Source organism: Podarcis gaigeae, assembly GCF_964106915.1.
Source record: "Podarcis gaigeae genome assembly, chromosome: 10".
Taxonomy (NCBI): Eukaryota; Metazoa; Chordata; class Lepidosauria; order Squamata; family Lacertidae; genus Podarcis; species Podarcis gaigeae.
In genome coordinates this window covers 67041013-67053710 of record NC_139686.1, presented here as the reverse complement: position 1 = coordinate 67053710, position 12698 = coordinate 67041013, and the positions used below count along the sequence as shown (strand labels likewise).

General features: G+C 44.1%; 1 protein-coding gene across 1 annotated transcript in view; it reads left to right on the top strand.

Moving 5' to 3' along the window:
• Nucleotides 1–12698, top strand: part of SLC2A13 (solute carrier family 2 member 13) — a 104306-nt gene that overhangs the window by 82651 nt on the left and 8957 nt on the right. Inside the window, exons 8-9 of the mRNA XM_083701509.1 lie at nt 10470–10591; nt 12038–12190. Of these exons, the coding sequence (XP_083557635.1) occupies nt 10470–10591; nt 12038–12190 (275 nt within the window). The remainder of the gene's footprint in view (nt 1–10469; nt 10592–12037; nt 12191–12698) is intronic.

Genomic DNA, 12698 nt, shown 5'->3' with positions numbered 1-12698 from the left:
GTTCGAAAGCATGTCGAAGTGCAAGTAAATAAATAGATACTGCTCCAGCGGGAAGGTAAACGGCGTTCCGTGTGCTGCTCTGGTTCACCAGAAGCGGCTTAGTCATGACCCGGAAGCTGTACGCCGGCTCCCTTGGCCAATAAAGCGAGGTGAGCGCCTCAACCCCAGAGTCGGCCACGGCTGGACCTAATGGTCAGGGGTCTCTTTACCTTTTACTAGACACAAGGTCTTGCACTAGCTGTTTAGGAATGCATACACTACAGTCAAACTTCGGTTCTCAAACGGCTCCAATGCCGAACATTTTGGCTCCCGAACACCGAAAACCCGAAAGTAAATGCTCCGGTTTTCGAACCTTTTTCAGAACCTGAACATCCAACACAGCTGCTGCTTGAGTGCAAGAAGCTCTTGCAACCAATCAGAAGCCGAGCCTCTGTTGTCAAACGGTCTTCCGGAATGGATTACATTCAACAACCGAGGTTTGACTGTATTGAAAGCTAAGGACAGCATGAGCATTGGTTCTTAAAAGCAAGAATAGTAAAGGTAAAGGGACCCCTGACCATTAGGTCCAGTCGTGACCATAGCTGTCAACCGTCCCTTATTTGGCAGGAAACTCCCTTATCCCAGTGCCGTGTCCCGCTGCTGTCCCTTATTGATGATGTCCCTTAAATTTCCCGGGTTTTAAAGGAAGCAGCTCCTCTCTCCCTTCCTCCCTGCTAGCTAGGGAGGAGGGAGACTTCAACTGTGTTGCTTGGTTGCGTTGCTCACCCAATAAGGAGTCTAAGAACAACTGGGGGGTGGAGCTTGCATGCCTTGTGCCAATCAAATTGACCGCGTTGCCTGGGGACTCACCCTTGCCCAGCGCTTCCCAGCGGAGAGGTGACGGTGGTTTTCCTAGCTGCATCCCCTTTGCTGGGTTGCTGCGCTGTGGGAACCACTACTTGAGGCTTCGTTTGGCTGCTGGATGGGCTTTTGCCTTTGGTTTGGAGGGGCTCAGAAGTTGAACATACCTGTGCTCAGAATCAGATGGCTACGTCATTGACGGCCCACTCACCCTTGCTGGGGAAAAGGTCTGTCTGGAGCGGGGACACATGGTGGGGGTGGAGGAAACTCCTTATTTTAGCTGCTAATCCCTTATTTCGAGGCTGCTGGTCCCTTATTTTCAAATCTGTAAGTTGACAGCTATGGTCGTGACCAACTCTGGGGTTGCGGCGCTCATCTCGCTTTATTGGCCGAGGGAGCCTGCATACAGCTTCTGGGTCATGTGGCCAACATGACTAAGCCGCTTCTGGCGAACCAGAGCAGGGCACGGGGACGCCATTTACCTTCCCGCCGGAGTGGTACCTATTTATCTACTTGCACTGCTTGCTTTCGAACTGCTAGGTTGGCAGGAGCAGGGACTGAGTAATGGGAGCTCACCCCGTTGCGGGGATTCGAACTGCCAACCTTCGCATATCCTAGGCTCTGTGGTTTAACCCAAAGCGCCACTTGCGTCCCAAAGAATAGTAATGACACCCAATAAATCGGTGAACATGGGGGAGGGATTCAAACGGGCACTGCTTCTGCACATCTCTGCAAAGTAGTTTGTGCTTAGCCGAAAGCAGTCTAAATTAATGGTTGTGGCCACACTGTTTGGTGGGATTTCATATGTGCTGTGAGGAATTACTTTCTTTTGTCTCTCCTGAATCTCATCTGTCCTCAGCCAATTCTGTTAGGCGGCCCAGAGTTCTGTGCTGTACAAAACAGAGTAGAATGTGTCTGTAGCTACTCTGCATACTAATAATTTTATAATGCTCCCATGGTCCTGCTTAGGCTCAAGTTAGATGTTACTTTAGTTGTGTGGTTAGCACGTAAGAGACCCAACATGGAGGCCCATTGGCCTAAATATTGGGAAATAATTGAAAAAATTGGAGACAATTGGAGGCTGCTAAGCTTGGAGAAATTGAAAACTAAGGTACGAGATTGGCTGCACTATGCGCAAATTCAAGAGGTATTTAAAATAGATAAAAAAGTTGGATTCCAGGTGGAAAAATCGAAACTAGAGACTGAATTGTTAGAGCCAAAAAGTAAGCTACTTTCGAGAATGTATAACTTGCTGCTTAAGTGGAATACACAGGATGAGACAGTCAAATCCGCTATGATAAAATGGGCTCAGGATGTGGGGCATAACATTATGTTTGCAGACTGGGAAAGGTTATGGAACACCGGTTTGAAATTCACGGCTTGCATTGCCTTGAAGGAAAATATTATGAAAATGGTATACCGGTGGTACATGACCCCAGTCAAATTAGCCAAGATATATCATCTGTCTGACAACAAATGTTGCAAATGTGGAGAGGCGGAAGGGACATTCTTTCATCTCTGGTGGACCTGCCCGAAAGTGAAGGCCTTCTGGGAAATGATCCATAATGAACTAAAAAAGGTACTGAGATTTACCTTACCTAAAAAACCAGAGGCCTTCCTTCTGGGCATGGTGGACCAGAGAGTGCTTAAGAAGGACAGAACCTTTTTCATGTATGCTACCACAGCAGCAAGGATCCTGATTGCAAAATATTGGAAGACACAAGATTTACCCAAGCTGGAGGAATGGCAATCGCAGTTGATGGACTATATGGAACTGGCTGAAATGACTGGCAGAATCCGAGACGTGGGAGAAGAAACAACGGAGGAGGATTGGGAAAAGTTTAAGGACTATTTGAAAAAACACTATAAGCTGTATGAATGTTAAAAAATGCACCTTTCAGGAAATTCTAACTTCAGCAAATGTAAGTTAATGAAATGAAAATTAAGACACAAGAATTTTAGAGGTAAAATAATGAAATAACTTTATTGTGTTTAATACAAAGCATACAAGAATTGGGTTACAGTAAAATTGAAATTAGGGAACATGATAAAATGGAAGATACAATAAGTTTTGAAATAAGTTAACAAATTGCTGATGCTTTATAAGACAGAGAACGCAGGGTTCGGAGGATGTGGGGAAGTCCTATAGATTAGATGGAAAAAGAATATGGAAATTTGTTATTTTTCTATCTTATTCTCTTAACTCTTTATTCTTTTTTCTGTATTTCTGTATTTCTAAAAAGTAATAAAAATATTTTAAAAAAAAATAGTTGTGTGGTTAGCGACCACATCAGGGGATTTCCTTTTCAATGAATACTAGTTGCAGAGGGCTCCAGTTGTCATTGGGAACACATGGGGCAAAAGTTTAGCTGTATTTTTGACAAAAATCACACACAACTAACCCCTTAAAGAAGAGAGTGACTCTGATTGGCGCCAATGGGAGGTTTTCTTTGTAAGGCGTTTCTTATTCATTAGAAGCACAGCTGGGGATGGAACAGTTAAACATCACTGGAGATATTCTGAAGTATAAAGAATGTATATTGTGCTATATGTATTAATTTATTATGGCAGTTACACATACACACACACCCTTTGCATGATGTCTGTGGAAAGTACAAGAGGAGCAATATGCATAAATCTGTTTTAACAACAAGACTTCTATGCTTCCACTTTCTCAGTAATTTTGAGGGAAATGTTGTTATCTAGCCTTATTATTTTATAATCCACATAAATCATGACATGTTCTTGTTTACAACTCTTTAGCCCTGACTCAGATAATTTTTCTGCAAATTATTTTGCCATAATTTTTCTCCTTTTATCTTTGCATTTCCATTAATCTGAGTTAATTGTTGGAAGAGTGTCTAAATAATTGATATATGCAAAAACTAAATAAAACTCAAGATGTTGTGGCAACTCATGCAGTATTAAGTTAGGGCATCTAAGCAAAGTGGTCAAAATAACCACATTTTTACGGTACTTCCATAGCAGCAGAGTTGTGAGCATGCTCTCTGTTTGTTTGCATGTGGTGATGTTATGCTCAGAATACACTTTTCACAGAATTCACTGTTGTCTCCATCCAAATCACCTTGATCAGGCTGTGACCTAATGGAAGAAGTGTTCCTGGCTAATGGCCGCTTAATGCTCAAAATACTCTTTCCAAAACTGCTTTTTATATAGGGCAGGTGATGGGTGAAGAGACAGGGACCACAGCTATTCCCCCTGTCCCCTAGTTCCCAAAGGCATAGTGATTCTGAGCTGGAAATAAATGACCATGTGAGAAAGGTCTGAGCAGCATCTCCCAAACCATACTTCTTCCACTTAAAGCAGCTTGGTAAGGCCAGACAGCATCACCTTGCCAACAAAGGACCGTATAGTTAAAGCTATGGTTTTCCCAGTAGTGATGTATGGAAGTGAGAGCTGGACCATAAAGAAGGCTGGTCGCCGAAGAATTGATGCTTTTGATTTATGGTGCTGGAGGAGACTCTTGAGAGTCCCATGGACTGCAAGAAGATCAAACTGATCCATTCTGAAGGAAATCAGCCCTGAGTGCTCACTGGAAGGACAGATCATGAAGCTGATGCTCCAATACCTTGGCCACCTCATGAGAAGAGAAGACTCCCTGGAAAAGACCCTGATGCTGGGAAAGATGGAGGGCACAAGGAGAAGGGGGCGACAGAGGACGAGACAGTTGGACAGTGTTCTTGAAGCTACCAGCATGAGTTTGACCAAACTGCGGGAGGCAGTGGAAGACAGGAGTGCCTGGCGTGCTTTGGTCCATGGGGTCACGAAGAGTCAGACACGACTAAACAACAACAACAAGGCCAGGTCTTACATTTGAAAAACAAGAATATTGCTGGAAAGAATAATGGAAAAGGCTGTTACACAGTGGTAGAGCAACTGTTTTGCATACAAAAAGTCCCAGGTAGACCAATGATGTGACTTGATTTCCTGTGGAACACGTGTAATGTGTCATTTCAGCCTCAACCTTCATCAGTGGCCTGGATCTTTTCCTGTGTTCTGTGTTGAAGATACTGTCCCAGAAGGCGCATATTCGCTAGACTTTGGCTATAGTTACAAGTTTAGAGCTCTGTCTATACTGAACATGAACTTGAACTAGTACCTGGCATCTCAGGTGGTGCAAAGGGTCATTGTGGCTGGCTGTTAACCAGAAGGTTGGTGTTTCAAGCCCACCCAGGGATAGCTGTGGGCAGGATTATTGCATTGCAGTGGGTTCAACTAGATGATCCTTGCAACTTAAAATTATTTGATTCTATACACATCAGAAATATATGCTGCTTTCTCTCCATGCCAAGCCAGCTCCTATACCTGATATTTAGAAAACATTTTGTGGGCATGCCATGTTCCCTGTTAATAAAGAGCAAGTTGAAGAGTGTCTGCCTCTCTCCTCCACCTCCCCATGGTTACTTTTAACAGTTATTCTGGAAAGTGACTTGCACCAGCCCTTTAATAATGCATCCCTTGGGCTCCTTGGAATTCCTGCTTGCTTTGGCAATAGCAACAAAGCTGATTTAAAACCGGCTGGCATTCTGTTTATACCTCTCCAGTGGTTTGCTGAAAAAATAGGTCTGAGGCAGATGGAGAAGAATTCCTGGAGCTCTCAACTTGCCAACACTAATGAGCATGCTCAGAAGCAACAAGCTCTGGGAATGGCTAAAGAAGCTATGGGAATTGGAGAGGCTAATTAAATGTGACAGTTGGGAAAACAAGCTGCCAGGCATTTTGGCTTTCTGATCCTGTGTGACAAGGAAAGTGGGGAGTTGGTGGAGCCAAAGTCAACAAAGCAATTGGAAAATGTATCATCCAGGGAACACCTGACTCCAGTTTGAGCTAAGAGAAGATAGCACCTTTGGCCCTGGGCTGCCATGGCTTTTCGGTTGCTGAAGGAAAGGCTTTGAATCCCATCAGCCCTGACTCAGCTGGAAGAACGGAAGGAAGAGCCAAACTCAGTGGAATGCTGAAAGTCTCAAGAAACAGTAAAAGGCTGAGATTGCTTTGACTATGCGAGGACTTTTTTGTGGGAGCTGTTCTTTGGACATACGCAGTGTGACATCATCTAAATAATCCATCAGAGTATCCATCTTTGTCTCATATAATAAGGTACAGGGCCATATGCTATGTGGCAGGGGGTTAACCCTTTCTCCTGTGCCATATTTCAAAAGCAATCCACTCACCCTGGAGTTGCTGTTTGTTGCATTAAGGCAATCGTGGCTGCTCCCATGACTGTTTTTTTTTATTTAGAAAAATAGGAAATAATTACTACTGTCAGCAGATCACCACCATCTAATCTATTTTGGCCTAAATCACCTGCTGCAATATGCACAGGTATCTGAGGCTGGTGAAGAAAGGAATCTGTAAATGAGGTGAGAAGTTGTAATTCCATTTATCTGCCCTATTTTTCTTTCTATCTGGTAGAATAACTGAGCATCTTTGCCCATTCACCCTTATTTCCAGAAATATTACCTCATGCAAATTGAGAGAGTGAAGGCTCAGGTTTCCTAACAGTATAAATAGCATGTTCAGTTATTTGCTTTTAAAAGAAATTAGAGGCACGAGAGCCTATCGTGAATCTCTCAGATTCGTGTCTCGTTTGTCATCCTAGTTTGTGTTTCAGGGCACTGTAGCCATTAATGGAGTGACGAAGGAAAGAAGATTTTTGGTGTTTCCAGCAAGGTTGGGAGGAATGAGTAAGCAGCTTCATTTCCTGCTGCCTTCCATGCAGGATTTTTGAAGTGCTGCGGTTGAATGAATAGGTCTATCATCTTCACATTCACCCCTACCCTGCAGCCAGCTAGAAATCCTAACGTCTCCTAAGTCAGGGCAGGAGAATTTTTTGGCCCTCCCGGATGTTATTTGCCTACAGCTGACATAATCACTGACCATTGACCATGCTGACTGGGTTTGATAGAAGTTGTAAGGCCACAAGTTGTCCACAGGAAGACCCCTGTGAAGATGTAAATGGAGAACATCCTGAGTGCTATACGTGCAAAGATGGAAGTTATTTCTGCCCAGGGTTATAAGTCACTGCATGCCTGTGTATACGGAAACCAATTTGTAGAGTTTCACCATCCTTTAGCATGCCCAAGAATCAGATCCCCAGATAGAGAGGTGAGGCTATGTAGACAGGGGATGCTTGATTCTTGACTTGCAGTCTGGGACACTGCCAAACATGCTGATTCTCCCGGTTCCTAGGATCTCAATTGTGTTAAAGGCAGAAGACTGCTGTGCTGGTCCCGGGGGTTAACCCGTGAGGCAAGGTACGAGTCTAGTCCGAGGTCGAGGGTGCAATAGGGAGGCAGTCTGTCAAAACGGAAGCTGGGTACAAGGCAGGGAGTTGAGTGAGGTCAGGAGCTCTGGCAGAAAGGCAGGAGAGGGTCAGGCAGGAACAGGCTACCAACAATGTTGCTCCCGCAACCTGGGACTGGGGCTGGCTGGCTTTTATCTGCCCTGAGGCATAGGGCGGCCCCAGTCCACAGGTGACTCGCCTCTCCTGGCCTGGAGGCGAGCACTCCTCCTGGGGGAACTTAGTTCCCTCCGCCTCTCTGCCCCGAGCCTTTGCAGCTCAGGAGAGGCTGGAGGGTTACTCGACCCAGAGGCAACATCAGCTTCCTCTGACGGGGCTGAGAGTGGAGCACCTGCAGGCAATGGGTCCTCCATCACCTCAGGAGCCAGAGCAGACTCAGCTGGTGCTTGCACCGAGGATCCAGCACAGGTGAGGACCCTTCAGGCTCAAGCCCCAGCCCCGGCTCAGCTGGTTCTGGAGGCGGGGAATCCTGTGCAGGCTGGGATCCCTCAGGTTCAGCCTCCGAGTCTGAATCCCAGGCCACACCTGCTCTCCAGCCTTGTTCCTGCAGTAGAGATTTCAAAGAAAATGCAGTGTGGCTCCCAGGTGCAGAGCATATAGAGAGGCACTGCTTCCCTTATGACAGGGGTAGGCAGCCTAAGGCCCAGGGGCCACAAGCGGCCCACGGGGGTCATTTAACCGGCCCCCAAGCTGCCCCCGAAACAAGCTGCCTGCTTGGCGAGTCCCCGCACGCTGCGCTAAACCGGCACAGCACGGGGACTCACTTCCACGGTGCTGGAAGTCGCATCTGTGCAGACGCTGGAAATCGCGGCCGCACGTGGGCGATCCAGCCCATGGAGGGATCTCTGCTGGAGTGAACCGGCCCAGGCGAGGTCAACCTTGCCAACCCCTGCCTTATGAGACCTCAAGATATTCGTGTGCTCCTGCTTAGCATATTCTGCCAGTTTTAAGGATGGGCGTTTTGATAATTACAAATGTAAGCTACTGAGCAGACAGCTTCATACCGCCTAACAGGAATGCAAGATGACAAACTGACTAGCATCTTTATTTACTGCGTTCCTAAGAAAACATTGGACTTCACTTTAGTGGGCAGCTGCAGTGCTGCCTGAAAGGAATCTACTAAGCCAATTACAGTATTGTTTGCTTCAAGACACTTCAAACGTGGATAATCAGCCACTATTCATCACTGTGCACCTGCTCAAAAAATACTAACGCAATACTAAAAGGAGCTGATGGGATGTGAAGCTGTTATCCTATTGTCCGTAATTTAAACTGACGTAAATGCAAGAATCTGGCCATACAAGGTGGGTCAGAGAAAGAGTTAGATGTGTTGAATCCACTTGTTTAGTAGGGGAGAAACCCACAGCGCATGTGCATAGTGCTGCTCTTCAATGCAAAGACAAAAATTGCCTCCATCACCCTTAATTACTAGCAATAATGGGAGAATATATAACTATTTTACCATGTAAGGCTTATCACAAAGGCTCTCATGGTTACTGGAGTCAGCCATCACACTTCAGACAAAACAAGCGGATGAAATGAGAAAGAAGAGATTGTGGTTGCAGCTGATACGATCTTTACAATATGGGTTTAAGCCTACATGAGATTTGATTTCTTTATTTTCTATAAGGGACTGCCAGATATAAACATTTTCAAGTTCAAGGTGGCTAATGGTATGAAAAGTACCAAATACAGACAAAGCACTCAAAAATTAAAGCCAAACTGATGGGGGGAAACTAGACTGTGAAGGGGAGCAGTTTAGGATTTGTATTGGACACCTGCCTGCATTCAAAGCATGCTCTCTCCCTGTGGCTTTCAAATCTGATCATAGACAGGTTCCCCAAATCAAAGAACTGGCTGAGCTTCTAGGAGAAACCATTTCCCAATCCCAGTTCTCACTTTCCTCCCTTCTCCATGTGATAATGGATCTGCATACGCAGTTGCATAGAGAAATACGAACAGCCATGCGTGAACTAGAACTACATAGGGAAGTACTTACCAGCTGGCATATGCTGCTGTTGGTAGTCTCTGAACAAAGGAAATGGGGCCTATTTATTTTGACTGCACGCTTGCAGTCAGAATTCGGTTAATTTTTTACATTCTACAGCATTCTGGTTTTTATGTGCTTCAGAAATGTTGTTATTCTTTCCCCGTGAGAAACTTGATGATCATGGCATTCCGCCTTCTGGGCACTTATGCCTTCTGTAGCATGGGGAAACACTTCCACAACGGTGGGTAGAATCTTACTCCAGGGTCCTAAAGGAACAGTGTGTGTGTGTGTGTTTCACTTGCAGAAAAGGTTCGAGGCAGTTCTGAGCTTTAAAAGAATCTCGGAAGAGCAGCAAAGCAACAAGAGTCTTGAGGCATCTAACAAATTAATTATACAGCATAAGCTTTTGTGGGCAAGTGGGCTTGACGGCTCAATGCCACCAGTTTGTTACTGAGCTCAGTTCAAGATTCTGGTGCAGATGTACAGTGCCCTATACAACTTAGGACCACAATATCTAAAATACCACCTCATCCTTTGTATACCTGAGAGGCCCTCCTGCAGATACCATCTCATCAGGAGGTTCATTCCGTATGGTGTAGGAATCGTGCCTTTAATGTGACAGCACCTACCCTTAAAAACTCCATCCCATAACATATCACACAAATATCATCTGTTTTCTTTTCAGCAACTGTTGAAGACAAGCCTTTTAAGTGGAGATATTTACCCCACCCTGTTCTGTATCTGTCTGGATCCGAAACTGGTTTTCTGTATATTTTTATGGCTATGTTTTTATTGTAATGGCTTTCGGATGTTTCATGAGCAACTGTTCCTAAGTAAAATAAATGAATAAAATTATTTATTAGCTTTTTAGGTACCACGAGACTTATTTTGTTATGGGTGGGGGGTTTGGGGGGAGGGGGTGCTGTGGGAGACTGACACAGCTACCCCTGTGGAGATCAGAAGAGCAGCAATATTTGTCCACCTTATCCTCTGAGACAGGAGAATAAGCAACACTTCTGAAATACACAGGGCATCAATTTTTGTCAAGTTTCTGTCTATAAGAATAATTCAGCAATGGAATAAGCTGCCTGCGGTATTATGGAACGGTCTTCTTCTAGAGACTTTGCCTGCATGCAGTGATCTGCTTTTAGCCAGTAGGTACAATGTTTCTTTGGTCTGAGTCTGCCTGCTATAACTTAATGATTCTTATTCTTTCCTCGTAGCGCTCACTTTATCCTTAAGCCTTTGTTTTGCTCTTTGCTTATAGATGTTGGTTTTACCTTTAAACCTTTGTTTTATATGCTGGCTATCTTGCAGATGTTCAAATGAGACCAGATTCAAAACTGAAGAGACATATTGGGCATATAACTTCTGCCCTACACCATACTCTTGGACAGCGCTCGTGGGACTTATTTTATACCTGGTTTTCTTTGCACCAGGTAAACAGATTTGGCGTGTTTAGTTGTCATGTGAAATAAATTGGACCTGTGGAGCTGCTTTATTCCAGGAAAAATTCTAGGACTGATAAAAGTCTTAGACATATTTGTGTGCCTGCCTCACTTCGAGGAGAAAATGATGAGCAAACTGCCTCTCTTGCCTTTATTTGAACACACTGTGTCCTTGGCCACCGGATTGAAAACCTCTGTTCTCTGACAAGAGTGGGCAGGGAGATATTGCTTTCAAATAACTGGTATAACCCAGTTCACTCACTCATCACTCTCCCCCCCCCCCCCCCGTGAAAGACGTCTGTGTGAGAGCCTCAGGCTCATATTGGATCAAGAACTCTCCTGGAATGTAACAACTCAACAGATTGACCTTTGCAATAATGATTAATATTATCTTGCTGCTCAGCCTTTGTTTTACTATACCTTTTTGATTTTTCATATTTTTTCCCCAGTGTTACAGGAATTTCTCCCCCTTTTCCAGTTCCCTTAATGTTGCTGTTCACTTCCTTGATTTTAAATTTAAATGAAAAATCAAAGGAGGGGGATTAAGGCTACATTCTCCTGCCATTTCTGCATATTGTTAACACATTCCATACCTCATTCCTTTACTTAAAATAATCCCCCAAAGGCCCACGTATCTCTTTGCTTTTCTTGGTGCCCTTGCCAGTTTCAATATCCTTTGTATATTCTTCTTGCTAAAACTATCGGCTCCATGTGCCGAGTGTCAGTGTGTTGAAGAGTTAGTTCATTTTAGCATTGTAGGAGCAAGACCTTAGTTTACGAACTTAATCCGTTCTGGAAGTCCATTCTTAAACCAAAGCGTTCTTAAACCAAGGCGTGCTTTCCCATAGCAGCGGGGGACTCAATTTACAAATGGAACACACTCAACAGGAAGCGGAACATGTTCTGCTTCCAAGGCAAAGATTACAAACCAAAACACCTTCTGGGTTTGCAATGTTCTTAGTCCATTAATCATAAACTAAGCTATTCTTAAACTAAGGTACCACTGTATTTAAATAATTCTATTCAAATGACGATTTTCTGAACTACAGAAATATATACAATAAAGAGTCATCTTTCTAAGCCATAGGAATACATACAATAATGGTTGGAATACCTCCATCTATGCATCAATAAAAACAGGTTGACTTTTCGCCTTCCTGTTCCCAAAAGCATCCTTTCATCAGATCCACAGTTAGGTATTCTTCAATCTCCATTTCCTTCTGTCACTCCCAACAGACACTAGTGTGTACTGAATAATATCCCCCCCCCCCAATATAAGATTTAGATCTCTGAGTAACTTAATTTTTCCTCATATGACGGCTTTCCACTGAAGTAAAATATTACTGTTCCAACATTTTGTTTGTACCACATCCCATTTTTGAAGATTTGATGTGAATGTTTATTAAAATTAATTTTGTGGCATGTTTCTTTTAAAAGGAATGGGACCAATGCCATGGACAGTAAATTCTGAAATATACCCCCTTTGGGCTAGAAGTACAGGAAATGCCTGTTCTTCCGGCGTGAACTGGATTTTCAACGTCCTAGTGTCACTTACATTTCTGCACACAGCTGAATATCTGACGTACTATGGTAAGAAGTTAAATAGTACCAAGATCATTGCGTTTAAGATCCTTGGAATTTTAGCTTTTCATCAGCTAAGGTCTCGATGGGCAGTTTAGCTTTCCTTTTTCAAGGCCTCTAGAAAACTTGTGTATATATCCTCATTTCAAGACTTTGTGTTGCTAAGTTCTGTTTCTAAAAAGCATTCCCAAAGCTGTATTAGTGCTTTCGGTGGTTTGTGAGTAGTTAAACTTCCAAGTAGTAGATGTTTTACATTTTTTAATCATTTGGCTTTAAGGACAGGGCCACCCATCACTGAGTCATCCCAGGCCAGTTTCAGGGTTGAGATGCCCTTGGCCACATGCTCTCTGTTGGTTCCCCAACAGTTGTACCCATAAATCCTAGCTCTCCCAAAACGTAATGCTTGGCTGTGTGACATTGTGGTGACAAAAACCCATGTTGGCATGGAACAGTGGAAAGTCTGGGACATTACACTTTAGGAAAACTAAGGTGGCATCCAGGGCCTGGTGTGGAGACT